We start from the raw sequence: 27,508 nt of genomic DNA on the forward strand, positions 1-27,508 counted from the left end.
TGCACCATTCTGCAGCATTTCTGTCTTTTATCAAAAATATAGGACTGAAGGACACACCAGAGGAATGCATACTTTTATTACTTTTCATGCCCATAATAATTACATGCCCATTCTGAAGAAGCCACACTTATTGAGAGGCAGACACCCCCATTCAGTTGCAGACATGCACATTTTTAGGGCCAGACACATCCACCCTGGGCTTAATTTTTCAGCCTGTTCTCCAAACTAGGTGCTGGCTGTTTCCCCTCTAAACCACTTGTTCAAATTGTGTTGTTGTAGAATGTATCTATTAAAATTTATCGGCACCTCTTCCCATTCCAAATCCAGTCACCAACATGACAGCTCAACTGATGACTGAAAACAAACATTTTCATTAATATTTTTGCTTAATTGTAGTACTCTAAATAAACTGCATTATGTTTTATCTTAGAATGTTTTTTAAATGATTGTTAAATATGTATGACAAATACAATCTATATGAGATTTTAAAGTGTTTTTCATGGTTTTCTATTTAAGAAATACAAAAGTAAAAGAATCAACATCAAAATCACAAGTTACTAAACAGTGTAAAAGCTATTTAACATAAAATCAATATAACCAACATCCTTAATTTTCCTCAACTTACTGAATATTACCAGAAATTACATAAAGTTAGTTTACATATCACCCCAGATCAAGTTTAAGTAAATATATTGTTTAAAAAACACCTCCTAGTGTGTCCTAAAAAATCTAATTCTGTTTATCATGAAATCACAGTTGTCAGTTAGGCAACAGTTTAAGATGTAATGCACTCAAGGCCAATGGTAAAACAGGAGACACCAGTAAGATGAAGTTGCCTGTAGAAACTAATCTAAAGTCAGTTTTGTTTTTCAATCACTAATGGTTAAGATGAGGCTTTCAGATCTGTTACTATGGCAAGCTCCCCCACTCCATGCCCCCTGTCTCCTCCCGCTGACTCCATGCCGATGCCCTATTGGTCAGTTGGGACAAGTTGGTATTTGACCTTTGACTTCCTGGATCTGTAGATGACCACTCCACACACTAGAAGACAGCCAGCAATGAACACCACCATGTTCAGGTTCAGAGTGACATGAGAACCTAGAGAAGGAAAATCTAGTCAATTTAAAGTAGAAAATCTAGTATTTCCTAAATGTGAAAGTGTTCCATGTACTAAATGCTAACTCAGTTATTAAGACACTCTAGTCCAGAACAACTGGACAAAACCAAAATAAATGCAATGCATGTTGCAAGCATCATGTCTAGAAGGGTAGGCATTAGATCTGCTGTTTTGGAGAGGCCCTGGCTCTAAGTGGTTGGAAAGTCTGATCCGATTGTTCAGAGTCAAAGGCGGTAATTCATCTAGGTGGCCAAGAACAGAGGAGGATAAGGGAGAAGGGAATGGGGTCAAAGAGGCAGGTTGTTCGGCGACAAGACAATACCTGGAAGGAGCAATGAAGTGGAAAGAAATGAACTGAATGGCAAAAGGTTGAAGACATAATCAGGGAATTAGCTTATCAAGGTGTCAAGCTCATTCAGGAAAACGACAAGCACCAGGTAGATGATGATGTACAACAATTTTAAGCTTTAATGACAGCATGGAACTCAGTGGAGTACATACAGGTCAAGAAGAGAAAATCTCCACTTTGGAGAAATTATTAGACCTGTATCAAAATGGATATACCATGTCTCCATCAGGACCAAAAGGTAAAGGGCCAGAATAGCCCCCAAAATGATCTGCTAGTCCACTGCAGAATGTCAGCTCCAAATGTTGACAGGGACCAGGTATTTTGTGTTGGGTTATTGGACGGAGAACTAAAGATTGGGCACGAGTGGGGAGTGTCTGCTACAACAACGGATAGAGATAGAAAACAAACTCATTTTTGACAAAGCTAATTATTGTTTTAATCATCCACTGTAACATTTTAGGAGGGTGTAGGGCCATCCTCTGTTAACTTTCTTGACTATCTCTGCAGAACCTCTTGGCAGAGCTGTCTTGGTGTAAGGTGATAATACTGCAGTTTGACATGAATGTCAATTCATACTGTGTTTGGGTACGCTAATAAGAATATCTCTCAAAGAACATATATAAACCAGAAAAGGAACTAGGCATGCCTAGTTCGGCTGACCCGAAATTAGAAGGAATGAAGGCTATTGTCACTGTCTGGTTTCAATCCCGCGGTTTTCAATGTGGGAGACTGTGTCTTTAACCATTAAGCTATTTAAACAGAAACTTTTACCTCAGCCATTACATTATTGCTGAAATAATGTGGACAACAGAACATTTATTAACGGAACTAAAAGGTGCACTTGTACAAATATTTCTGTAAATGGCTAGCAAATAGCTATACAGTACAGTACCTACACTCACCTAAAGGATTATTAGGAACACCATACTAATACTGTGTTTGACCCCCTTTCGCCTTCAGAACTGCCTTAATTCTATGAGGCATTGATTCAACAAGGTGCTGAAAGCATTCTTTAGAAATGTTGGCCCAAATTGATAGGATAGCATCTTGCAATTGATGGAGATTTGTGGGATGCACATCCAGGGCACGAAGCTCCCGTTCCACCACATGCCAAAGATGCTCTATTGGGTTGAGATCTGGTGACTGTGGGGGCCATTTCAGTACAGTGAACTCATTGTCATGTTCAAGAAACCAATTTGAAATTATTTGAGCTTTGTGACATGGTGCATTATCCTGCTGGAAGTAGCCATCAGAGGATGGGTACATGGTGGTCATAAAGGGATGGACATGGTCAGAAACAATGCAACAATCCAGTCTTCAACTGTCCAATTTTGGTGAGCTTGTGCAAATTGTAGCCTCTTTTCCTATTTGTAGTGGAGATGAGTGGTACCCGGTGGGGTCTTCTGCTGTTGTAGCGTGGTTGTGCGTGTTGTGGCTTCACAAATGCTTTGCTGCATACCTCGGTTGTAACGAGTGGTTATTTCAGTCAAAGTTGCTGTTCTATCAGCTTGAATCAGTCGGCCCATTCTCCTCTGACCTCAAGCATCAACAAGGCATTTTCGCCCACAGGACTGCCACATACTGGATGTTTTTCCCTTTTCACACCATTCTTTGTAAACCCTAGAAATGGTTGTGCGTGAAAATCCCAGTAACTGAGCAGATTGTGAAATACTCAGACTGGCCCGTCTTGCACCAACAACCATGCCACGCTCAAAATTGCTTAAATCACCTTTCTTTCCCATTCTGACATTCAGTTTGGAGTTCAGGAGATTGTCTTGACCAGGACCACACCCCTAAATGCATTGAAAAAACTGCCATGTGATTGGTTGATTAGATAATTGCATTAATGAGAAATTTAACAGGTGTTCCTAATAATCCTTTAGGTGAGTGTATACCAAGTAGTAAGTGGACACTAGTGGGCCTATTACTGGCTAATAAAAGTCATACAGTCATAGATGCTATTTGTGGTGGAAGTGAACTTAATAAGAAATGGTAGTCAGTTTAACACAATGATTAATGGTGTCTAGCTAAATATTCAAACTTGGCGTGATGTTAATGTGTGACAATCGAATCTAATGTCGAGACGCAATTTTCTGATGGAGTGGTATGTCCCAATTGGTTCCAATACTGGTATACTAGCCTACTGTATACAAAACAGTACGTACTTCACCATCATCCACGAAGTACATACACAGATTCTTTATGACCACCTGCCTAACATTATGACCCCCTGCCTAGTATTGTGTAGGTCACCCTATTGCTGCCAAAACAGCTCTGACCCGTCGAGGCATGCAATCCAACTAAATCTCTGAAGGTGTGCTGTGGTATCTGGCTCCAAGACATTAGCAGATCCTTTAAGTGCTGTAAGTTGTTAGGTGGGGCCACCATGGACCAGAATTATTTGTCCAGCACATCTCAGAGATGCTTGATTGGATTGAGATCTGGGGAATTTGGAGGCCAAGTCAACACCTTCAACTCGTTGTTGTGTTCCTCAAACAATTCCTGAACCATTTTCGCTTTGTGGCAGGGCACATTATCCTGCTGGATGAGGCCAATGCCATCAGGGAATACCGTTGCCATGAAAGGGTGCACATGGTCTGCAACAATGCTTAGGTAGGTGGTACATGTCAAGTAACATTCACATGAATGGCCGAAATGTGATTCTTCAGACCAGTCCACTTTCTTCCATTTCTCCGTGGTCCAGTTCTGATGCTCACCTGCCCATTGTATTCGCTTTCGGCAATGGACAGGGGTCAAAATGGGCACCCTGACTGGTCTGCGCCTACGCAGCGCCATACACAAGAAACTGCGATGCACTGTGTGTTCTGACACCCTTCTATCAGTACCAGCATTTACTTTTTCAGCAATTTGAGCTACAGTAGCTCGTCTGTTGGATCGGACCACACGGGCCAGCCTTCACTCCCCACATGCATCAATGAGCCTTGGCTGCCCATGACCCTGTCGCTGGTTCACTCCTTTCCCTCCTTGGACCAATTTTGACAGGTACTGACCACTGCAGACCAGGAACAATTTGGCCCTTGTCAAAGTCGCTCAGATCCTTACGTATGCCCATTTTTCCTTTTTCTAAAACATCAACTTTGATGACAGAATGTTCACTTGCTGCCTAATATATCCCACCCACTGATCGGTGCCATGATAACAAGATGAGTTATTCACTTCACCTGTCATATTGTAATGGCTGATCGGTGTATTATATATATATATACACACACGCACACACTCTGATAGACTTCATGTTCATGTTTGCGATTGGTTATATGGAAAAAACATCGGCCCTTTTATGTGAACGCGCTCGTCGCTAGATTGAGAAAACATGGGTTGATTTAACAATTTGATAACTATCATCATGACACAGCCTTGCAGTTGTTAGGCTCAGTGAAGCCAGCTAACAAAAATAAATCCTGGGCATGTTGAACATATGATAAGCCTCAGGCATGATAGGTTTACCTTGGCCGTCAGCATTCCTCCTCACACGCAAAGGACCCTGGGAGATGTAGTGTGAGGTGGTCTGCAGGATGGCCTCTCTTCGATGGCGACTGGCGCTGTCGATGCAGCCCTGAGCACACCGAGTGTTGGGGTTCCCTGACTCACACAGGATCACTGAACAGCTGATGTACACCTAGAGAGGTCAGAGGTCACAGTCATGCTCAATGTTTAAGAAGAATTCCTAGAGTCAGACCCATGTTGTTGATAAAAAAATAAAATGTGATTATCTGTTCTGAAACTTTAACTCCAGGTCGTGGACATGACAAGGACACAGTGCTCTATTGTATCCATAGTAACCAGGATGTTTCTCTGGGGGAAAATATTAGCTGGAGTGCTAAAGCACCTAATATTAAAGTGAGGTCCAAAGCAGAACAAAAGTGGATGTTGACGAACTGAGATCATTAGCCACACATTTGGGAAGACTGAGGTGAAAGTATGACTAAGAGATTCAGACCAATACTTTTTACCAAACTTCAGCAACATTATGTCAGGGGTTTCAATCCAGGTGAAATGTCACTGGAGAAGTGAAGGTCTCTGTAAGATTTAGAATTATAACTATCTGGCAAAACTTGTCCTCACACTAGGGTCCAACCAGGTTAGAAAAGACTTATATCCGCTAACTTAACCACCACTTGAAACCTCAGACTGGGCGATCATTTTCCCTTTGACATGAGGACTACATTTATTGTGGTATTGTGTTGGCAGAGGAACTGTAGTTTTAAACTTATTTCTTAAGGACCTTGGCCTATGTCTTTTTTCATTAAGTGATGCTGTGATATGCAAGGTTTTTGGTTAATTCACGGGTTTTGCTTATTGTTGTCATAAAGACCAGCAAACATTAAGTATAAGTACTGGGGGTGCTGTGAGACGTGTGATTTTGTCTGATGGACATGTGTCATCTGTCAGTGCTCGAGGTGGACGTGGGTCATTTTGGCTGATGGGCGTACATCACCATTCGTTCCATACCCAGTCAATTCCATCAAGCAATCAACATTTACCAGCACCACCTGCTAAAAACATCTTCCTACCATTGTCTTTGTGAACTAACAGTGTTGTCTTTATATTTTCTTGTCTAGAACTGGCCTTATGACTTGGAATAGTAGGATTCAACATAATTGATATGAGTCATGAAATTGATCCACTTAGTTATTTAAAAATGTGTACACATACTGTACGTCGATTTATCTAAGTACACCTGAAACAAACCAAAATATAAAAAAGATATTTAGCCTCCATGCTCTTGGGACTGTACCATACACAGCTAACCTTCTTGCGACAGCACGTTTGGATATGGCATCCTGCAGGAACTGGACTACCTGTGCAACCTGAATGGGCTGCATGTACCACCTCATGCTACCAGTAGTGACAATAGACACTAGAAAAATGCTAAACTGTAGAAGAATCAGTCAGGAAGGAAAAGAGAGAGCAATTTTTTGTGGACACCACCTTCAATAGCCTTTCCACTGCACCTGTTTCCACTGCACTTTCATTTGTACCAAAACAGATGATTTTGATTCACAATCGGTTATGCGTCCTAATTAGACAGATTGATATCATTGAAGTTTAATTGAATTGGTGATATACGGAGATGATTGTGTTCCCTACATTTTTTTTTAGCAGTGTACATAATGTGAAAATATATTGGCTCATGTCCAATCAGAATAATGTTTTCAATAAAATCAAGCAGCTGAATGTTTCACAAATGTTCGCTTGTATCACAAATTAGACTGAATAGCATTGAAATGTTGGCCTATGACAAAAGCTAGCAGTTACTCAATTCAAACCAATAATTCAAACAAGAGATTCCTAAACCTTTTATTGGACCAGTTCAGATTTTTTTTTCCACATTTTAGTTTTGACCCTAAAGGATGTCATGGAAATTCTTGAACTAATATACATTCGAGAAATGTATTCTAATCTATTACCTGGTATGTAACTCTGGTCTTTGTTACACACATGTCTGCATAATATCAGCGCATCATTACTTACTCTGACCATTTGTGAACCTGCCTAGACAAACAAGGGTATCCTTTGTTCTTCACAAATGTGTCCGACTGTCTTTTACGATGTTCCCCTTGCTTCTACTTGGATAAACATTTATGGCAGGAAGGATAAGGAACAAATGTTGTCTTTTGAGAATGAATAAGCAATGTCCTTGGTTCCTTGGGATAAGGTGGGGGGACAGCCCTTCATGGGGGTAAAACTTGTGTGACATAAGACAGCTTGGCAGCATCTTACCACACCCATTTTAACTGTAATAAGTATGGACTGTTCATGTATTTTGCTCAGAGATTCCTCAGAGGGCTGTAAGCTTTCAAAACGTCTCTTTATTTGCAAATAAACTGTTTATTGTGCCAGGAGAATTTTTTCTCTGTACCTACTCCTTTAAGAGTTCCTATCGATGGAATTACCATCACAATGAGCACACCTGAATTATATAGTCAAAGATGTTACCATGAAATGTCTAACAAAATTTTTTGAGATTAAAAGGCAAATATGCCCGAATTCAAACCAATGTTTTTAACTACAGGTACATCCTCTGTAATTTTACCTTTCACACATTAATGTAGTTGATATTAATAATAGGCTGGTTTAGACATAGGAAACTATGTCAAACAGACAGTCCACACAGTCATACCCTCCAATGTAAATACTACCACACTATATTTACCTGGTCATGCAACCCAATGAATGTGAACGCTTCCATTCCAAAACGGAACTGATACTGAGGACTGGGGTAGATCTGAACAGTGTCATCCTTCTTGCAGCTGGGAATATTCAGTGAGTTAGTGGATCATTCTAAAAATGCAGCGCTTTCACATCATGGAAATTGAAACAATTGAAAGCAAGAGGCTGTGATGAATATAAATAGTGTTCGAGACTCATATACACCAGTAAACACAGTCTTAGTGTTCCTGACCCATATACACCAGTAAACACAGTCTGTGTTCCTGACCCATATACACCAGTAAACACAGTCTTAGTGTTCCTGACCCATATACACCAGTAAACACAGTCTTAGTGTTCCTGACCCATATACACCAGTAAACACAGTCTGTGTTCCTGACCCATATACACCAGTAAACACAGTCTTAGTGTTCCTGACCCATATACACCAGTAAACACAGTCTTAGTGTTCCTGACCCATATACACCAGTAAACACAGTCTTAGTGTTCCTGACCCATATACATCAGTAAACAGTGTTAATGTTCCTGACCCACATACACCAGTAAACAGTGTTAATGTCCCTCACCCATTCTGGATGATGCTGTAGTGAATGGGGTCATCAGGGTTGTCTGAGGGCGTGGCCTGGCAAGACTCCACAAACATCTCAGTGTTTGGAATGGAGGTTGTGGATGTGATCTCCATGTAGACCATCTCCTTCAGTTCCAACTGGAAGAATATGAATCACATAAATATACACTGATCTGAAGTCACCTTCATAGAATTACTACTGTATTAGGGTGATCATTTCCTTACCCAGTTTTTCAATTGTACAGTACTATTAGAGGGATAATGTTGCCTATGGTCACTGATCTAAAATCAGTTTATAGTTTACATTTCTAATGGTGTTTTTGGTGATTTTGGTGTTTTGTAGTTTTGAACGGTTCCCTTTGCTACAAACACACCTCCACTGGATAACTAGCTGGATCCACCATGCTGTTGAATAGACTGCTGTGGAAGAACTCAAACTGGTAGGTGAACTTCCCAAAGCCCTTCTCATTGAAAATGTATGGGATCTTGTGGACCAGGAACTCCAGGCTGACGGTGCCCTTCTTGGGGAAGACGCAGGACAACTCAGCCTCCACCTGTTGTTCCCTGGTGATGACATTGCTGGAGTCATCAAAGGATGTGATCACGTTTCTGAAGATCAAATTGTCTCCTTCCTCCTGAAAAACAACACATTTAGCAAGAATTGAGAAGGGAAAATAGTTACATGGTTAAAGACGTGCTTGTAAGACACCAGAAATGGCATCTGGGCAGTTGACAGTTCTCAGGTTACATAACATGTTGGAGCAAATGGTCTCTGCCCTAAGGAATGCTGGATAAGTTTGCCTTGATACTGCCTTGATACTACTACCTTCTTTAGTAACTCCTAATGGCAATGATGGGTGCCTACTTGTGAAACCGACACCAAACATTCTGCTGCCAACAGTTTAGCTTCCTCCACTGACAGTTCACCTAGATCCTCAGTGGATGCGAACTCAGGATACTCTGCTTGGCAACACATAAGACCAACTTACTTGACAATGTTCAAGCCTTTTCAGCTGAACAAAAGGTAGCAATTGTATACACCCTTCGGTGACATTTGAAGCTCGCTGTGTAGTAAGGTTATGGTATGTTCTCAATTCTGTTAACCAAAATCTGTATTCTTCACCTAGAGATGTGTTCTCCTGCAAGGAATTGGGTTCTGGCATACTTTCTGGATGAGAGAGAGGTGAGATAAAATGCACAGCAGTGCCAAAAGGTGATACAAATTGGGTCTGCAAGGAATTGGGTTCTGGCATACTTTCTGGATGAGAGAGAAGTGAGATAAAATGCACAGCATTGCCAAAAGGTGATAGAAATTGGGTCTGCACGACCCAATTTGTAATCAGACAGGATTTCCTTGACAGTTAACACTCTAGTGACTTTTATGACAGGTTGGTTGCCTCAATTGTAGTCACATTAGTAAGAGGTGTTTTCTCCTAAGCATGTAGATTACAGCTACCTTACTGGGTAATATGTGAGTTAAAGGGTAGAACAACATAGTGGGTTGTAATTGGTGACTTTTCAAAGCCCACTTTCAGTGGATATAATATATAATCACATAATATATCATCACAAACTGGATACCACAAAATGTAGGCAAACAATTATAATATTGAATATTGGCCCTGACCTCCAGCTGGGTGCCACAGGAGTTGAGGTCCAGGGTCCTGAAGATGTGGGTGCTGTTGGAGTTCATGCTGCAGGATGGGTCGCTGAGACGCAGGTGGTCCACCTGGAGACCCACGAAGGAGGACTTCTCCATAACCACTGTCATGCTCGACTCATTGCAGGACACATTGGCAGCCAGACTTTTGTTTTTCATCGCTGTTGGAAACAAAGAAGAATCAATACCCTGACCACCACCACAGACACAACATCATTACCCTGACCACCACCACAGACACAACATCATTACCCTGACCACCATCACAGACACAACATTATTACCGTGACCACCATCACAGGCACACCATCATTACCCTGATCACCATCACAGGCACACCATCATTACCCTGACCACCATCACAGGCACAACATCATTATCCTGACCACCATCACAGGCACAACATCATTACCCTGACCACCATCACAGACACAACATTATTACCATGACCACCATCACAGGCACAACATCATTACCCTGACCACCATCACAGGCACAACATCATTACCCTGACCACCATCACAGGCACAACATCATTACCCTGACCACCATCACAGGCACAACATCATTATCCTGACCACCATCACAGGCACAACATCATTACCCTGATCACCATCACAGGCACAACATCATTATCCTGACCACCATCACAGGCACAACATCATTATCCTGACCACCATCACAGGCACAACATCATTACCCTGACCACCATCACAGACACAACATTATTACTGTGACCACCATCACAGACACAACATCATTACCCTGACCACCATCACAGACACAACCTCATTACCCTGACCACCATCACAGACAACATCCTTACCCTGACCACCATCACAGACAATATCATTGCCCTGCTAACCACCATCACCAATACACCATCATAACCCTGATCACATCACAGACAACATCATTATCCTGACCACCATCACAGACACAACATCTTCCCTCAACTACACCACCCTTGAATGAAATAAAAAACATTGAGGCTTTCATGTTCCAGTAGGTAGGAAGCAGCTACCTGAACTGTGTGACTGGAGCTAGCAATGTATTTCCTCTGTATTCTTCTTCCCTCAATTAAACCACTACTTTCCTCAAATGTTGTCGTCATCACCTTTCTGTTTTTTACTAAAAATGATCTTTCAGACAATGCAGAAAAAATTGCCTAGCAAATTGTTGGATGTATCCTACTGTCTTTGACATTTGACATGTGCTTAGCTAACCAGCCAAATGAGCTGACCATCGCCAACTGGATAGCCAAATGCTCAATATGGACTGTTATAAAACAGAAACATTTAGCAAGTAATTAACAAAAATCATTATACACAAATTATATAAAATGAAATAATATGACAACAACACTGATTGATTGAAAGGTCATATCAACTCACCACCATAGCAGACAAAAGACAAGGTGTTGTTGCAGTTCTCTGTGTTGAACCCATTATAGGTGTGATTATATTGAGCAGTGACACAGGACTGGTTCAATCCATTAACATTGATGTAGTAGTTGGAGGACGTGTCTCCATCTGACCATGTTTCATTTCTGTACAGACCGATCCAAACCGAGTAGTAATAGAAACTTTGAGTTACGTCTAAAATGGCCTGGTACTCTGTTTGGTTCCTCACAATGGCCAGGTCTGTGTAGTGTTCTCTGCAGTAACTCTGAGCTTGATACCATGTTGACCACTGGAAAACCAGCACGTAGGTCTGGGGGGCATTTTGACTCCCTGGAAACAGTTGACAATGTTTCAGAGTAATTCAGGAAACTCGTGGCTCTTAGGATTAATTCAGTTTTAAATTTAAATCTGTGATTTCAACTTCCTTACAGCATTTACTGATATGACAATATAGTAGTTCTCTAGCCTGCTGTTGTTTATGTTTTTTCATACCCATTTTCATCATCATAGCAAATTAAGTGTATCAGTCAGAATTACATGTACATGTCTTTACTCCTGTAGAATACAGTAGTTCAATATCTTTCTGAATATAGTCATTGTACTTCAATTGTAATTTTTGTGAATTTACAAGATAGATTATTTAACTTACTTAAACCGTGGTTACTGTTATGTTTTCGGGTGTCTTTGTGTCAGTATTCAGTACTCACCATCATAGCAAACAAAAATGGTGTAGAATGAGTCACATATGTATCCTTGCCACTGTCTATTATATGGGTTCATCGCCACACAGACTTTCTGCTTATTATTGTAAATGTTTCCAGTCTGTGACCAGGGGTATCCTCCTGACCACCCATCTGAGATCCCCTCTGTCTCAGTATCTTCCAGAGACCACCTCCAGTTGACCTTCAGCCCAATCCAGGCTTCTCCAGAATAACCAAGTGTAGAGTTAATCAGACAGGTCAGACTTATGTATTCCTCTGGGTCAGATACAGTAGCCAGGTCAGTGTAGGTCAGTCTGCAGTAACTCTGAGCTTCAGTCCAGGTCATTGGCATGTTCACCAAGTGATACTGATGAGAGATATTTGGGGAGAAGCTACACACATCTGAAAATAAATGAAGCAGATTATTAAAATCACAGACACAACATCATTATCCTGACCACCATCACAGACACAACATTATTACCCTGTTAACCATCACAGACATAACATCATTACCCTGACCACCATCACAGACACAACATCATTACCCTGACCACCATCACAGACACAACATTATTACCCTGTCAACCTTCACAGACACAACATTATTACCCTGTCAACCATCACAGCACAACATCATTACCCTGACCACCATCACAGAACAACATTATTTCCCTGACCAACATCACAAGACAGAACATCATTACCCTGTTGACCACCATCACACAAAATGTTCATCCACAACATATTTTCCCAGGACTATACAGGCAGTTTAATTTCTTAATTTTGGTGAGCATTTTTTTTTTCATACACTGTAGAAATGTTCATTGGTCTAGCAAGTCATTAAATGCCATTGCTGAGCTCACCAGGGAATGTTTTTATATGAAATGTACCAAACAATTGATTTTGTCTAATATTTGGATATATTTCTGATTATTTAAGACTGGCCTTGACACTTCTTTGGTTCTCATGTTGTCACAAACCAGCAACAGACTCCAAATGCAAAGCTTAGAATCAAGACTACACACTACACCCCTCACATTTTTGTAAATATTTGATCATATCTTTTCATGTGACAACACTGAAGAACTGACACTTTGCTACAATGTAAAGCTTGTATTACAGTGTACATTTGCTGTCCCCTCAAAATAACCCAACACACAGCCAATAATGTCTAGACCGTTGGGCCCAAAGTGTCAATATTTTGAGTGGCCACCATTATTTTCCAGCAATGTCTTAACTCTCTTGGGCATGGAGTTCACCAGAGCTTCACAGGTTGCCACTGAAGTCCTCTTCCACTCCTCCATGATGACATCACGGAGCTGGTGGATGTTCGATACCTTGCGGTCCTTCAACTTCCGTTTGAGGATGTCCCGCAGATGCTCAATAGGGTTTAGGTCTGGTGACATGCTTGGCCAGTCCATCACCTTTAACCTCAGCTTCTTAAGCAAGGCAGTGGTCGTTTTGGAGGTGTGTTTGGGGTTGTTATCATGTTGGAATACTGCCCTGCGACCCAGTTTCCGAAGGGAGGGGATCATGCTCTGCTTCAGTATGTCACTCATGCAGCCCCAGACAATGACACTCCCACCACCATGATTGACTGTAGGCAAGACACAATTGTCTTTGTACTCCTCACCTGGTTGCTGCCACACACGCTTGACACCATCTGAACCAAATACGTTTATTTGGTCTCCTCAGACCACAGGTCATAGTTCCAGTAATCCATGTCCTTAGTCTGCTTGTCTTCAGCAAACTGTTTGCAGGCTTTCTTGTGCATCCTCTTTAGAAAAGGCTTCCTTCTGGGAGGACAGCCATGCAGACCAATATGATGCAGTGTGCAGCGTATGGTCTGAGCACTGAGAGGCTGACCCCCCACCCCTTCAACCTCTGCAGCAATGCTGGCAGCACTCATACGTCAATCTCCTAAAGACAACCTCTGGATATGACGCTGAGCACGTCCAATCAACTTCTTTGGTCGACCATGGCGATGCCTGTTCTGTGTGGAACCTGTCCTGTTAAACCTCCATATGGTCTGGCCACCCTGCATCTCAGGCTCTTATAGCCTGTGCCATCTTTATGTAGAGCAACAATTATTTATTTTCAGATCCTCAGAGTTACATGCCATGAGGTGCCATTTTGAACTTCCAGTGACCAGTATGAGGGGGTGTGAGAGCGATGACACTAAATTGAACACACCTGCTCCCCACTCTCCCCTGAGACCTTGTAACAATAATGAGTCACATGACACCGGGGAGGGAAAATGGCTAATTGGGCCCAATTTGGACATTTTCACTTAGGGCTTTAGAGATTAATGGCTGTGTGTTGAGTTATTTTGAGGGAACAGCAAATTCACACTGTTTTACAAGCAGTACATTCCCTACTTTACATTGCAGCAAAGTGTCATTTTTTCAGTGTTGTCACATGAAAAGATATAATCAAATATTTACAGAAATGTGAGGGGTGTACTCACTTTTGTGAGAAACAGTATCTGCTTAGTCAAAACGGGGGTACAAAACATAGTTATTTGTAAGTGATTCATCCAATATGGATGTAAATACAGCACAATTGCACTAACTTTGAAGAGGTATTGTACTTTCAAAACATAAGTGCTGGAACACACCACCCCTCCCAAAAAACAAATACTGTTGGAGTTCAATATACATGATATTGCTTCACATTAAAACAGGAAATAGATGCATCTTTAACTCACCACTGTAGCAGACAAATGGGAACGTGTTTCCGCAGTTCTCCATTTTGTTCTGATAGTAGGAATTGTAATAAACGTAATAACTGCCGGTGGTTTGACCAGTGACACAGGTCTGATTCAGGCCATTAACATTTTGAGGTACGTAGGTACTGGTGTAGACACTGGAGTTTCCACTGTCTGTCCATGTTCCAGTTCTGTACAGACCGATCCACACATAGTAATAGAGACCTGCACTCATTGCTAGGTTCTGTATGGCCTGGTTCTCTGTCTGGTTCCTCACAATGGCCAGGTCTGTGTAGTGACCTCTGCAGTATCTCTGAGCTTGATACCATGTCATCGCTTGTATAACCACCACAAAGGTCTGAGTGGCATTTTGTCTCCCTAGAAAGAGATAACACATTACGTATAGGTACCTGCTCTTGTTAGCTTGTGTCAGTATAGTTTCTATCTCTTCCAGAATTTGCTGTCACAAAGATTTTATTGTCCTAAAACCTTTGTATATGTTGGTCTTTCCTGAAGAAATCCTAAGACGTAATTAAAAAATCCATCAGAAATAGTCACAATATAACAGTAAACAGTTATACAGTGGGGAGAACAAGTATTTGATACAATTGTAAGCAGGTTTTCCTACTTACAAAGCATGTAGAGGTCGGTAATTTGTATCATAGGTACACGTCAATTGTGAGAGACGGAATCTAAAATAAAAATCCAGAAAATGACATTGTATTATTTTTAAATAATAAATTAACATTTTATCACCTGCCAACAAGTAAGCATTCCGGCTCCCACAGACCTGTTAGTTTTTTTTTAAGGAGCCCTCCTGTTGTCCACTCATTACCTGTATTAACTGCACCTGTTTGAACTTGTTACTTGTATAAAAGACACCTGTCCACACACTCAATCACACAGACTGCAACCTCTCCAAAATGGCCAAGACCAAAGAGTTGTGTAAGGACCTGCACAAGGCTGGGATGGGTTACAGGACAATAGGCAAGCAGCTTGGTGAGAAGGCAACAACTGTTGGCGCAATTATTAGAAAATGGAAGAAGTTCAAGATGACGGTCAATCTCCCTCGGTCTGGTGTTCCATGCAAGATCTCACCTCGTGGGGCATCAATGATCATGAGGAAGGTGAGGGATCAGCCCAGAACTACACGGCAGGACCTGGTCAATGACCTGAAGAGAGCTGGGACCACAGTCTCAAAGAAAACCATTAGTAACACACTACGCCGTCATGGATTAAAATCCTGCAGCACATGCAAGGTCCCCCTCCTCAAGCCAGCGCATGTCCAGGCTCGTCTGAAGTTTGCCAATGACCATCTGGATGATCCAGAGGAGGAATGAGAGAAGGTCATGTGGTCTGATGAGACAAAAATAAAGCTTTTTGGTCTAAACTCCACTCGCCGTGTTTGGAGGAAGAAGAAGGATGAGTACAACCCCAAGAACACCATCCCAACCGTGAAGCATGGAGGTGGAAACATCATTCTTTGGGGATGCTTTTCTGCAAAGGGGACAGGACGACTGCACCGTATTGAGGTGAGGATGGATGGGGCCATGTATTGCGAGATCTTGGCCAGCAACCTCCTTCCCTCAGTAAGAGCACTGAAAATGGGTCGTGGCTGGGTCTTCCAGTATGACAACAACGAGTGGTCTAGCCAGTCTCCAGACCTGAACCCAAAAGAAAATCTTTGAAGGCAGCTGAAAGTCTGTATTGCCCAGTGACAGCCCCGAAACAAGAAAGATCTGGAGAAGGTCTGTATGGAGGAGTGGGCCAAAATCCCTGCTGCAGTGAGTGCAAACCTGGTCAAGAACTACAAGAAACGTATGATCTCTGTAATTGCAAACAAAGGTTTCTGTACCAAATATTAAGTTCTGCTTTTCTGTTGTATCAAAACTTATGTCGTGCAATAAAATGCTAATTATTACTTAAAAATCATACAATGTGATTTTCTGGATTTTTGTCCGTCACTCACAGTTGAAGAGTACCTATGATAAAAATTACAGACTTCTACGTGCTTTGTAAGTTGGAAAACCTGCAAAATCGGCAGTGTATCAAATACTTGTTCTCCCCACTTTATTTTAGGTTTTCCATAATGTAACAACTAAAGTTTAGAGCCAGCATAGTTTTTGTCTATCCAGAACAAATCCTCTTTTGCCACTGGCCATTATAGCAGCTAATAAGCCATTCGTGAAGGACACTGATACAGTATCTATCAATATAGGTGATGATAACTCACTTTTTTGTCAAGTTAAGAGACAATAGTATAGTTCAGCCAGCAAAGTGTTTGTCTATCTTGAACAAATCCTAATATCCACCAGAACTGTTTTATTTTAGGCTTCCTGTTACGTAGCTACTGAAGGTTGTTTAGCCAGCAAAGTTTTTGTCTGTCCTGATGTGTTTGGACTGTTACGGGAGGTGAACGTGGGACTTGTTGTTCCGTAGCCTGCGTCCACTACGCTATTTAAGAAGGGGTACTCGGTGGGTCGGTTGGTTCGACGGTCGGAAAGACATTTGCATTAACGGACCGCATTAACGGCTCCGTTAGAAAATGCGGTACGGCAATAAAGTAAGGAAGATTAAATTGGCTAAATTATGAAATACTTTAAGATGGGTAACAAAAATACATTACATACAGAAATGCAATTTCAAGTCAAATGTATTAGTATGTGTTGCAGTTCTAATAATGTCCACATCAATTTTTTTCTGTCTCGTTTTAATTACTTTGCATTGTCCAGTATAGACAGTAAACAAATGTTTTTCTTTCAATTGTAAATAACTTCAGTTATGTCAATTCAAAAGATTTACCCTGATCCTGCTGTTGTGTTTTCAGATGTATTAATGCCAGTATTTATTTGTTACTCACCATCATAGCAAACAAAGTAATTGTTTGAGTCACAAGAACTTCCAAACCATCCGTCCGAGAAATATGTAAGGATCATTGCACATTCCTGCTGACCATTACTGTAGATGCTGTATCCATACTGGTACCAGGGATACCCTCCAGGCCAACCATTAATGATCCCATCTGTATCATTGTCTTCCAGAGACCACCTCCAGCTGTCATACTTCAGTCCTATCCAGGCCTCACCAGAATTAAGGCCTTTGGAGTTGAACAAACTGATCAGACTGTCCTGGTCATCCTGATCAGATACGGAGGCCAGGTCAGTGTAGGTCTCTCTGCAGTAACTCTGAGCATCTGTCCAGGTCTTCTGCATGTCCACAAAGTGATACTGATGAGTGAGACATGAGGAGAGACTGTACAGTCCTGAGAAAAACAAATAAAATAGGGGCAACATTCTGTATGGTTCTAACTCTTGAAAAAGCAATGGTCAATTTACATTTTAAATTCTACAAAATGAAGATCTTTTATTTGCCAGTTGATAATCTGTGTGACTCCAGAATAAAGTAATTCCTTTACTGACCTGATAACAAAATGATCAGGAACCCTATTTTGCTCATGGTTGATCACTAAGGAGAGAAATGGAGAAACAATGTATCAAACTCACTGTACTGGACTTAAAGGAATCGTTAGCTTCTACATTTAGTTACATTTTATAGAACGTAAATACAAGACTCAAGTTCATATTGTGGCAGTTCTGGAGTGGAGAGGGACCTACATTAGCCCCGCGCAGCGCATGAGTAATGGGTATGCAGGCATAATACTGAGCATCTATCTACTCATTTAAAACAGATGCGACCCTTGCAGGTCGATGAGGACTCCCGGGAGAACGGAGCGTCAGAAGAACGGAAAGCCTGGGTCACTACGGGAGCAGGAGATGCCAACACAGTCATGCTCATAAGTTTACATACCCTGACAGAAATTGTGACATTTTGGCATTGATTTTGAAAATATGACTGATCATGCAAAGAAATGTATTTTATTTAAGGATAGTGTTCATATGAAGCCATGTATTATCACATAGTTGTTTGGCTCCTTTTAAAATCATAATGATAACAGAAATCACCAAAATGGCCCTGATCAAAAGTTTATATACTGTTGAATGTTAGGTATTGTTTCAGACACACAATGTGACACACACAGGTGAAAATGGCAATTAAAGGGGTATTTCCTTTTTAAATTGCAATTAGTGTCCGTCTACACATAGTCAATGAGTTTTTGTTAGCTCTCATGTGGATACACTGAGCAGGCTAGATACTGTGCCATGGGGAGCAGAAAAGATCGGTCAAAACCCCTGCATAACAAGGTAATGGAACTTTATAAAAATGAAAAAGGATATAAATAGATATCCAAAGCCTTGCAAATGCCGGTCAGTGCTTTTCAATTACTTACTAAGAAGTGAAAAATTCAGGGATCTCTTGATTTGGAGTGATGGGACCAAAATAGAGCTTTATGGTCACAACCATAAGCACAATGTTTGGAGAGGGGTCAACAAGGCCTATAGTGAAAAGAATACCATCCCAATTGTGAAGCATGGTGGTGACTCTCTGTAAAGCACTTTGTGACAACTGCTGTTGTAAAAATGGCTTTATAAATAAATTGGATTGATTGAAATAAATTTGATTGGTTTGGGGGGGGGGGGTGTGAGCTCTAAAGGCACGGGGAATCTTGTGAAAACTGATGGCAAGATGAATATGCAACATGTTATCAGAAAATACTGGCAGATAATTTGCATTCTTCTGCACGAAAGCTGCGCATGGGATGCTCTTGGACTTTCCAGCACGACAATGACCCTAAGCACAAGGCCAAGTTGACACTCCAGTGGTTAAAGCAGAAAATTGTAAAGATTCTGGAGTGGCCATCACAGTCTCATGACCTTAATATCTTCGAGCCTGCACGTTTGAGAGTGGAGATCTCAAACGTACGGGTCATGCAATACGACCAAAGACTTTGCATGACCTGGAGGCTTTTTACCAAGATAAATGGGCAGCTATACCACCTGCAAGAATTTGCGGCCTCATAGACAGCTATTACAAAAGACTTCACTGTTTTTGATGGTACATGGGGCAATACACAGTATTAAGAACTAAGGCTATGCAGACTTTTGAACAAGGTCGGTTAATTTTTTTCTTTGTTGCCATGTTTTTTATCATGATTTTGCCGTTCTGTTATGACCTACAGTTGAATATAAATACGTGTTTTGCCTGCTCCATTGATAATATATGTACCATTTCTTTACAAATGGTACATATATTACCAATTTTCAATGGTATGCAAAGTTTTGAGCACAACTCTATGTGATTCTTAGATTAAGTCACAGTATAGAAGTGGGTCCTTTTCTACACTGGAATGAGTTATAATTTACTTGTGTTTGTATTCGTTATTCGTTTTGTTTGAATTTTCATATTTTACTTTGGGTCCCATGCCTTCTTTGGAGAGTATTTTTGTTTTCATTGGTTTTAGAACTTCTTTGTCTGGCTCATTCTCCACTATCCCTCTTTGTTTTTGTTGACGTTAGCACCCCAAACGTTTACAATATAATGTTGTTGTTCTGTCATGCTTAATGCAGTCACACAGCAAATGTAAATGAACACTGAGAGGGTTAAAATGGAAACCATAGACACAAGGGTGTTGCACAAAATTGTGGGCCCTGTACATATGCGGTCTCTGAGGGTCCCTCCCCTCTTTATTCAAGTTTCAAAAACAAAATTGAGGGCCCCTATATATGTTAGGGCTTTATATACTTAGTACCGCTTTTCCCCCTGGTCCGACATCACTGGAAACACACACCAGGACTAGTGCATTTGAATATATCTACTTATATATCTACTTACATATAGTACTTTGACTTTTAGGTAAATGTTACTCATGGCCGCAGGAAGCTTTTTTGATCAGGCAGTGCTGAACGTAGTTCATAGCGGAACGGATAACCAACATGTTGGTGGGGCATAATGACATGCCTTGACCTTGAGCACTGATGGGCGACGCGTCCAAGTCAGATGAAATGACACACGTCTTGCTGATTTCAAACCGACTGCCTCAATGCTTTGGTGGCAGAGATAAAGGAGTGAATTAAGGAATCTTGTCAGGGGGCCCCAGCACACCTACTTCCAAAGGCTATTAATGTATTCATCATCCATGACTGTATTTTAGTGACAAAGACATGGCAGTTGTATTTATCCATTTCTGGCCCTTTGGATCAAGTGTGATCATAAACATGTTGTTAGTAAAATAATATATGCTGTTAACATAATATTATATGTTTCATAGAACATTGTTTAGAAATATACTTTACTTACTTACAGTAGGCTTTTTTAATTATTGCCCAGGCTAAGTAATGGAATGGTCATGTTTGACTGACCATTGTTTGCATTGTGTGTGAAAGCAATGAGACATTTCTGTTTTCAAGAAAAGAATGCTGCTGTCCTCATTAGGTAACGTTAACGAAACAACCATGTTTATCTCATATTTATTTACTTGAAAAACAAGGAACATTTAAATGAGGTTTAACACTAACCAGTGTTTGAATAATTAAACTCTGGTTCCGGTTCCACTCACACTGTGTGGTATATCAACTATTGTTTTAATGAAATATAATTGTTTTAATGTGTCAAATTAATCAAGCAAGTTTACTTATATAGCACAATTCATACAAAGAAGCAATTCAATGTGGTTTACAATGAAAAGAAAGATACAAAATAAAAAAATAAACAATAGAATAAAAAACTGTCAGATTGCTACATGTCTCTAACCACCCTCCAGGGGGAGACTCCAACAGAGTATCTCAGTCCTTTGCACTCCAGCGCAAGGATGAACCTGTCAGTCCCTTTGTGAGATCATCTCTGCATCAATGTCTTACCCGGCTGTCTCCAGGGGTACATTTATGCCATGTCTGTACAGGCATTTAATATTCATCCTCAATGAATTACAGTTCCCATATCTGTTTACTGAACCACCCCGGTATCTCAATCCTACCGGGGTGTTTATCCAACATTGAAAAGGAAAATAGAAATATTCCATGAGGAAGCTATGAAAGCTGTAAGGCTAAACAGTGTCATTAAGTTTTAGCGCTCAGTCATAGGTGCATGAAAAGATAAGTTTTTTAACCCAGATTTAAAAATGTATAAGTTTGGGGCATGTCTAAGATCTTCTGGTAGTTTATTCCAGTTCTGTGCAACATAACTGCTAAATGCAGCTGTTCAATGTTTAGTTTGGACTTCAGGCTCTACTAGCTAACCAGAGTTCAGGGATCTAAGAGCCTTGCTAGGTTTATACTCTTAAAATGTATTCAAATGTATTTGGGGCCTAAACCATTCCCTGATTTATAGACTAAAAGCACCACTTAAAAACCTATTCTGTAGAAGTCCAAGTGTAACAACCATACAGTCCTCCACCAGGGGGCTACAGTACACAATTCCATTTGCTAATTTGAAAATGACACCATTTCCACCCTGTTTCTCCTACAGTGCAGATTTTTTCTCATAATGAACAAAAAAGCAGTAAGAACCCATAAAGTCCATAAGGGATGTTTCTGTACAATGACATTTCGTCCAAAACTTCAAACATTTTCTTCTCATGAACCGTAAATTGACCAATTGACTTGTGCTTTGGCATACAGGTGTCTTAAACATGCCTCCCTATAATAGTTTTCAGGAAGAGATAACTTGCAAAATGGCAGACAAAAGTGCTGATAACTGTACAATACTGTATATGTATGCACAATTTACAACAGAAGCAAATGCTAATAAATGCCTTTAAAACTATTTTTCTCCTGAACCATACATTTGATTTAATCACCAGTATATTTTATGACTCAAGGCCACACTTCTGAATAGGGCAGACAATGAAACTAGTTGCTATGCCTAGAATCAACTGAACTATGACTTCACATAGTTAGCCCTTTATGCTAACTCTAATTACCGACAGGAAACCAACTTTGTTCCACCAGTTTAGCTATCCCCACTGCAAAGTATGAAATGATTATTGATTTAACCCATGCTAATCAGCATAAATTAACTGTTAGGCTGTGTCTTTTGAACCATTTCAACTACAGAGAGGAAACCAAATTTGTTTAATCAGTTTAGCTATCACCACTTCAAATTATGAAATGTTTCTTGATTTTATGTATGCTAATTAGCCTAATTAGCATTAATTACCTACTAGTATGTATATAATGCTTCACAAAAACATCTTGCCCTCAATGGGTATCTGACAGTCTCATTCTGTTACCTTTTGCTCAAAAGACCATTCCCTCGCATACATCCACTTGCAACCATAATCCATAGCACTGATTCTTTCCCTCTCAATGTTTGCCTGTCAAATGTATGAGGCAGTAATCTGTTGGCTCACAGGTCTTTATGACTACAGACATGTGGACACAAATGTCCCTTACCTGAATATTTTCTTATACTTATCATATTGACACTCTATGGCACTACTTTGTATATACTCAATATAATTCTATGCAGCATTCCTTACTCAGTGGATTGTTGAGTCAGTGGTCTATGTGACTATGCACAGATATACAGTGTGAGTTTACCTTACCAGACCATATTCACCATATTGGTTGACCCTATCTATTGTTGCTATGCAACTATATTTCCTGGTTAACATTCAAGCAGCAACATTCTGAACGAGCTGCAGCTGTTTTACAGTCTTTTTGTGGAATCCAGTTAAGAGGCCATTACAGTGGTCAAACCTACTAGAGATAAAAGATTGGATGATCTTCTCATGGTCTTTTTGGGACACCAGACCCTTATTCTGGCTATGTTTTAAGATGAGTTAGAAGAAGATTCTGTTTTGGTGACTGCTTTGACATTTCTGTTGAACATGAGGTATGAGTCTATCAGAACACCAAGATTACAGACTTGGTCCCTGATTATTAGGGCCCCAGAATCCAGCTCTTTACTAATACAAGTTCTTTTATTTTGTTGCCAAACACAATAAACTCTGTTTTATCTTGGTTTAATTGTAGATAATCTTGGTTCATCCTGGTATTTATGTGCTCTATACAGAGGTACAGTGAGTCTGTCCAGCTGATGTCATATGGTTCAAGAGCCATATGTATTTGAGTATCATCTGCATAGCTATGGTAGTTAATGTTTTTGTTTTCTGTAGAATTTGGCCCAGAGGTAGCATGTAGAGATTTAACAGAAGCGGTCCGAGAACTGATCCCTGTGGGACTCTGCATGTCATAGCCACCCTTTCTGATTCATAATTGCCAATGGTGACAAAGTAACTCCAGACCATCTACATAAGATCTGAACCAATCAAGGACTGTCCTTGAAAGTCCTACCCAATTTTCCCACCAGTCTAGAAGTGTTCTATGATCTACAGTGTCAAATGCTGCACTGAGATCTAATAGAACTAGAACTGTTATTTTATCTGAGTTAGTATTCAGTCGTATATAATTTAAAACTTTTATCAGAGCCGTTTCAGTTCATTGGTGAGGTCGGAAGCCTGACAAATTTGTCTAAGAGACCCCTTGAGTTCATCACATTTCTGAGTTGAAAGAAGACAACCCTCTCAATGATCTTTGCTATAAAAGGGAAAGCTGTTTTTAAAGAAGTTGGGGAAATGCCTGATTGCAGAGAGCTGTTAACTATTTGCTGTATTGTAGATTAATTGTTATAGAGTTAAAAATAGTTTTAAAAAGGTCAGATGGCATTGTTTCAAGACAACATGTGGAAGCTTTAAGATGTCGAACTGTTTCTTCTAGGGATTTTTGATAAATTGTTTTAAATTGTGACATAATAACCAAGTTATTATGGTTGTGGTGACAGTACAGAGTCCTTGTTAGACTGTGTAGTTCTGATGGTTCGTCTAATACTTTTTTCACAAAAGAAACACACAAATTCATTACATTTCACAGTGGACATGAGTTCTGATGCTATCTGCTTTAGGGAGTTTGTGAGCTTGTCAACCATTACAAATAGAGTGCGAGTATTGTGGATATTCTTGTTGATCAAGATTCTTGTTGATCAAGATTCCTGATGAATGTTGCTGTCTAGCCCTGCGAAACCTATTGTTGAAGCTACAAAGGCTTTGTTTATATATGTCATAGTGGATTTGAAGTTAAGTTTTCCTCTACTTCCGCTTTCCTACATTCTCTTTTCAGGGCACTTACCATCATGGTGGTTCTCCATGTTGTTTTCTGTTTGCTCATAGTTTTTTTTACATTTACCGGTGCAACATGATCCATTAATATTTTTGTGTTAAAATTATCCAGGAGTACATCAACTGACTCTGCACTTATTGTTGGGGAGATACCCCATTGCTTCCATAAAATGAGTGCCAGGCCTGATCTGCTGAGGAGCGACGGACTCCATCCAGCTGGAGTGGTGCTCTTCTTTTATTTAGGAACATTGACAGGAGTCTCACTCCTATAGCCTTAACATGAGATAGGGTGCAGGTCAGGCTGTTAGCCAGCCTGCTAGCATAGTGGAGTCTGTCGATAGCATAGCCAGAGTAGTTAGTACAGCTTTACCTATTGCCACTGTGACTCATTCCAGGCTGAGAAAAGTTAAACAAGGTAGTGCTAACAAAAACAACCTTAGTAAGATAAAAATGACTGTATCACTTCGCACCTCAAAATGGGACTCCTAAATGTTAGATCCCTTGCTCCAAAGGCAGTTGCAGTAAATGAGTTAATCTCTGATCATAAACTAGATGTTATTGGTTTATGTGAAACGTAACTAAATCCTAATGAATTCACTGCCTTAAATGAGGCCTCTCCTCCTGGTTATACTAGTGATCATATCCCTCATGCGTCCCGAAAAGGAGGGGGTGTCGCTAATATTTATGACAGTAAATATAAATGTACTCTCTTTAAGGCCCGGTGTCTCTGTAAAGCACTTTGTGACAACTGCTGTTGTAAAAAGGGCCTTATAAATACATTTGATTGATTTGATTGATTGATTGATTGATCAAAAGTGTCAAGTAGTGTAAAAGGCTCTTTGTCATTATTGTCCATATTATTATCTATGTGGATGTTAAAATCCCCTGTTATAAAGAACACATAATCAACTGATATTACAGAGAGTAATTCAGCAAAATCATCAATAACATTTTCAGGAATCATGGAGGTCTGTAATTAAAACAAAATGTGTTTTAATGGAATTATGATTATGATTGCGGGTTGTGCTCAAATGTTTGCATTCCCTTGGGAAATTAGTAATTTACAGATCTAGAATAAATTAAGAGACTACTGCAACTTTTTCTTTCCTTTCCAAAAAGTTACAAACAAAAAAAATATTATTTGCTGTATGTACCATTTGTAAAGAAAACATGAGTGAGCAGGCAAAAAAAATTATATTTTATTTCTTATGGGATTCATATTCAACTGTAGGTTATAACAGAATGACACCATCATAAAACAAAATATGCCAACAAAGAAAATAAGAAAATGACCCCTTTTCAAATGTCTGCATACCCTTAGTTCTTAATACTGCATATAGCCGCGTTTAGCATTGTGGAAAATGTATTTATTAACATAACCTTGTTTATCAATCATTCTGCCAATCAACTGTAATAAATGGACTGTTTTAGACTGGGCCTGAATTTTCTTTAGACTGTTCTTGGATGCCACAGATAGGAGAAGACCTAGGTCTGCCTTCCCTGTTCATAGAAGTGATTATGGTCTTATCTATGGCCCTGTACAGATGGCTCCAAGGTGAAGTTTCCTGTGTCTCCTCTGTATCTTTCAATTTGGGCAGGACAGAGACCAGGGGTAGCTAAGATCAGGTTTGTTAACTCTTACATTGTACTATGGTTGCCATGACAGTGTTGGGTTCTATCTTGTTTTCCGATTAGTATGACGACTTGTTTTTGTATGTCTCTTATAGCATAAGAGAATATATTTTTGGGAGCTGACAAGGAGTGGTATAAAGAGGTGAAAATAATAATACATGATCAGAACGATTGTTATGACACTATTCTGTTGGTCTCTGTACTTCTACTCTGTTTTGTAAAAAACATTGTTATGACACTACTCCGTTGGTCTCTGTACTTCTACTCTGTTTTGTAAAAACCATTGTTCCCATGGATGCATGTAATTAAACTGAAATAATCAACTGTCATACGAATGACTGATGAGTCTCTTTTCAAAATAAATTGGAAACACAGCATCAATGATAGCATGCAGACTTTTGTAACAGTTGTCTATGAGGCCCCAAATTCTTGCAGGTGGTATTGCTGCCCATTCATCTTGGCAAAATGCCTCCAGGCCATGCAAAGTCTTTGATCGTTGTTAGGAACCATGTGGCTCTAACAGTCTAGGGTGGATGATACAGAGATCCATAACATAAAAGTCATGTGTGTGACACCTTGTGTGTCTGTAACAAGGCCAAACATTCAAGGGTATGTAAGGAGCCGAACAACTATGTGATAATTAATGGCTTTACACAATCACTAACCTTAAATAAGGTCATATTTTCAAAATCAATGCCAAAATGTCACAATTTCTGCCAGGGAATGCAAACTTAAGAGCACAACTGTTTATGGTAATGATGATGATATGGTAATGATGATGGTATGGTAAGGAAGATGATATGATAATGATGTTGGTGTGGTGAGGTTGATGGTATAGTAAATATGAGGATATATAATGTGGATGGTATAGTAATTATGATATATATGATAATTAGGATGATTTAGTAATGATGATGATAAGGTAATGTTGACATGGTAGTGATGATGGTATGCTGATGATGATTAGATGGTAATGATGGTGGTATGGTTATGATGATGATAATGGTACGGTGGTAATGATTATGATGATGATGATATGTGTTCTTACCTTCAGTGAGATCCAGCAGCGGGTCCTTGTTGCCTTTGTCTCTGTATCTGCATCAAAGTCTGTCTGTCAGTGTGTTGGTGTGGACGCCCAGTTTGGCTATTTATCTTTTTTGA

General features: G+C 40.1%; 1 protein-coding gene across 1 annotated transcript; it reads right to left on the reverse strand.

Moving 5' to 3' along the window:
* Positions 1-57: 57 nt before the first annotated feature.
* On the reverse strand, positions 58-27,500 carry LOC106024375. The gene is made up of 12 exons (XM_013134564.4): positions 27,396-27,500; positions 18,123-18,168; positions 17,564-17,965; positions 14,704-15,081; positions 12,000-12,395; positions 11,284-11,622; positions 9,857-10,050; positions 8,604-8,864; positions 8,228-8,367; positions 7,645-7,741; positions 4,935-5,106; positions 58-1,098 (listed from the first exon to the last, which is right to left on the reverse strand). The coding sequence occupies exons 2-12, from the start codon at positions 18,157-18,159 to the stop codon at positions 971-973; spliced, it is 2,544 nt and encodes an 847-aa protein (XP_012990018.4). The 5' UTR covers positions 18,160-18,168; positions 27,396-27,500; the 3' UTR covers positions 58-970.
* Positions 27,501-27,508: the final 8 nt, after the last annotated feature.

The sequence above is a fragment of the Esox lucius genome, chromosome 7 (genome assembly GCF_011004845.1).
Source record: "Esox lucius isolate fEsoLuc1 chromosome 7, fEsoLuc1.pri, whole genome shotgun sequence".
Taxonomy (NCBI): Eukaryota; Metazoa; Chordata; class Actinopteri; order Esociformes; family Esocidae; genus Esox; species Esox lucius.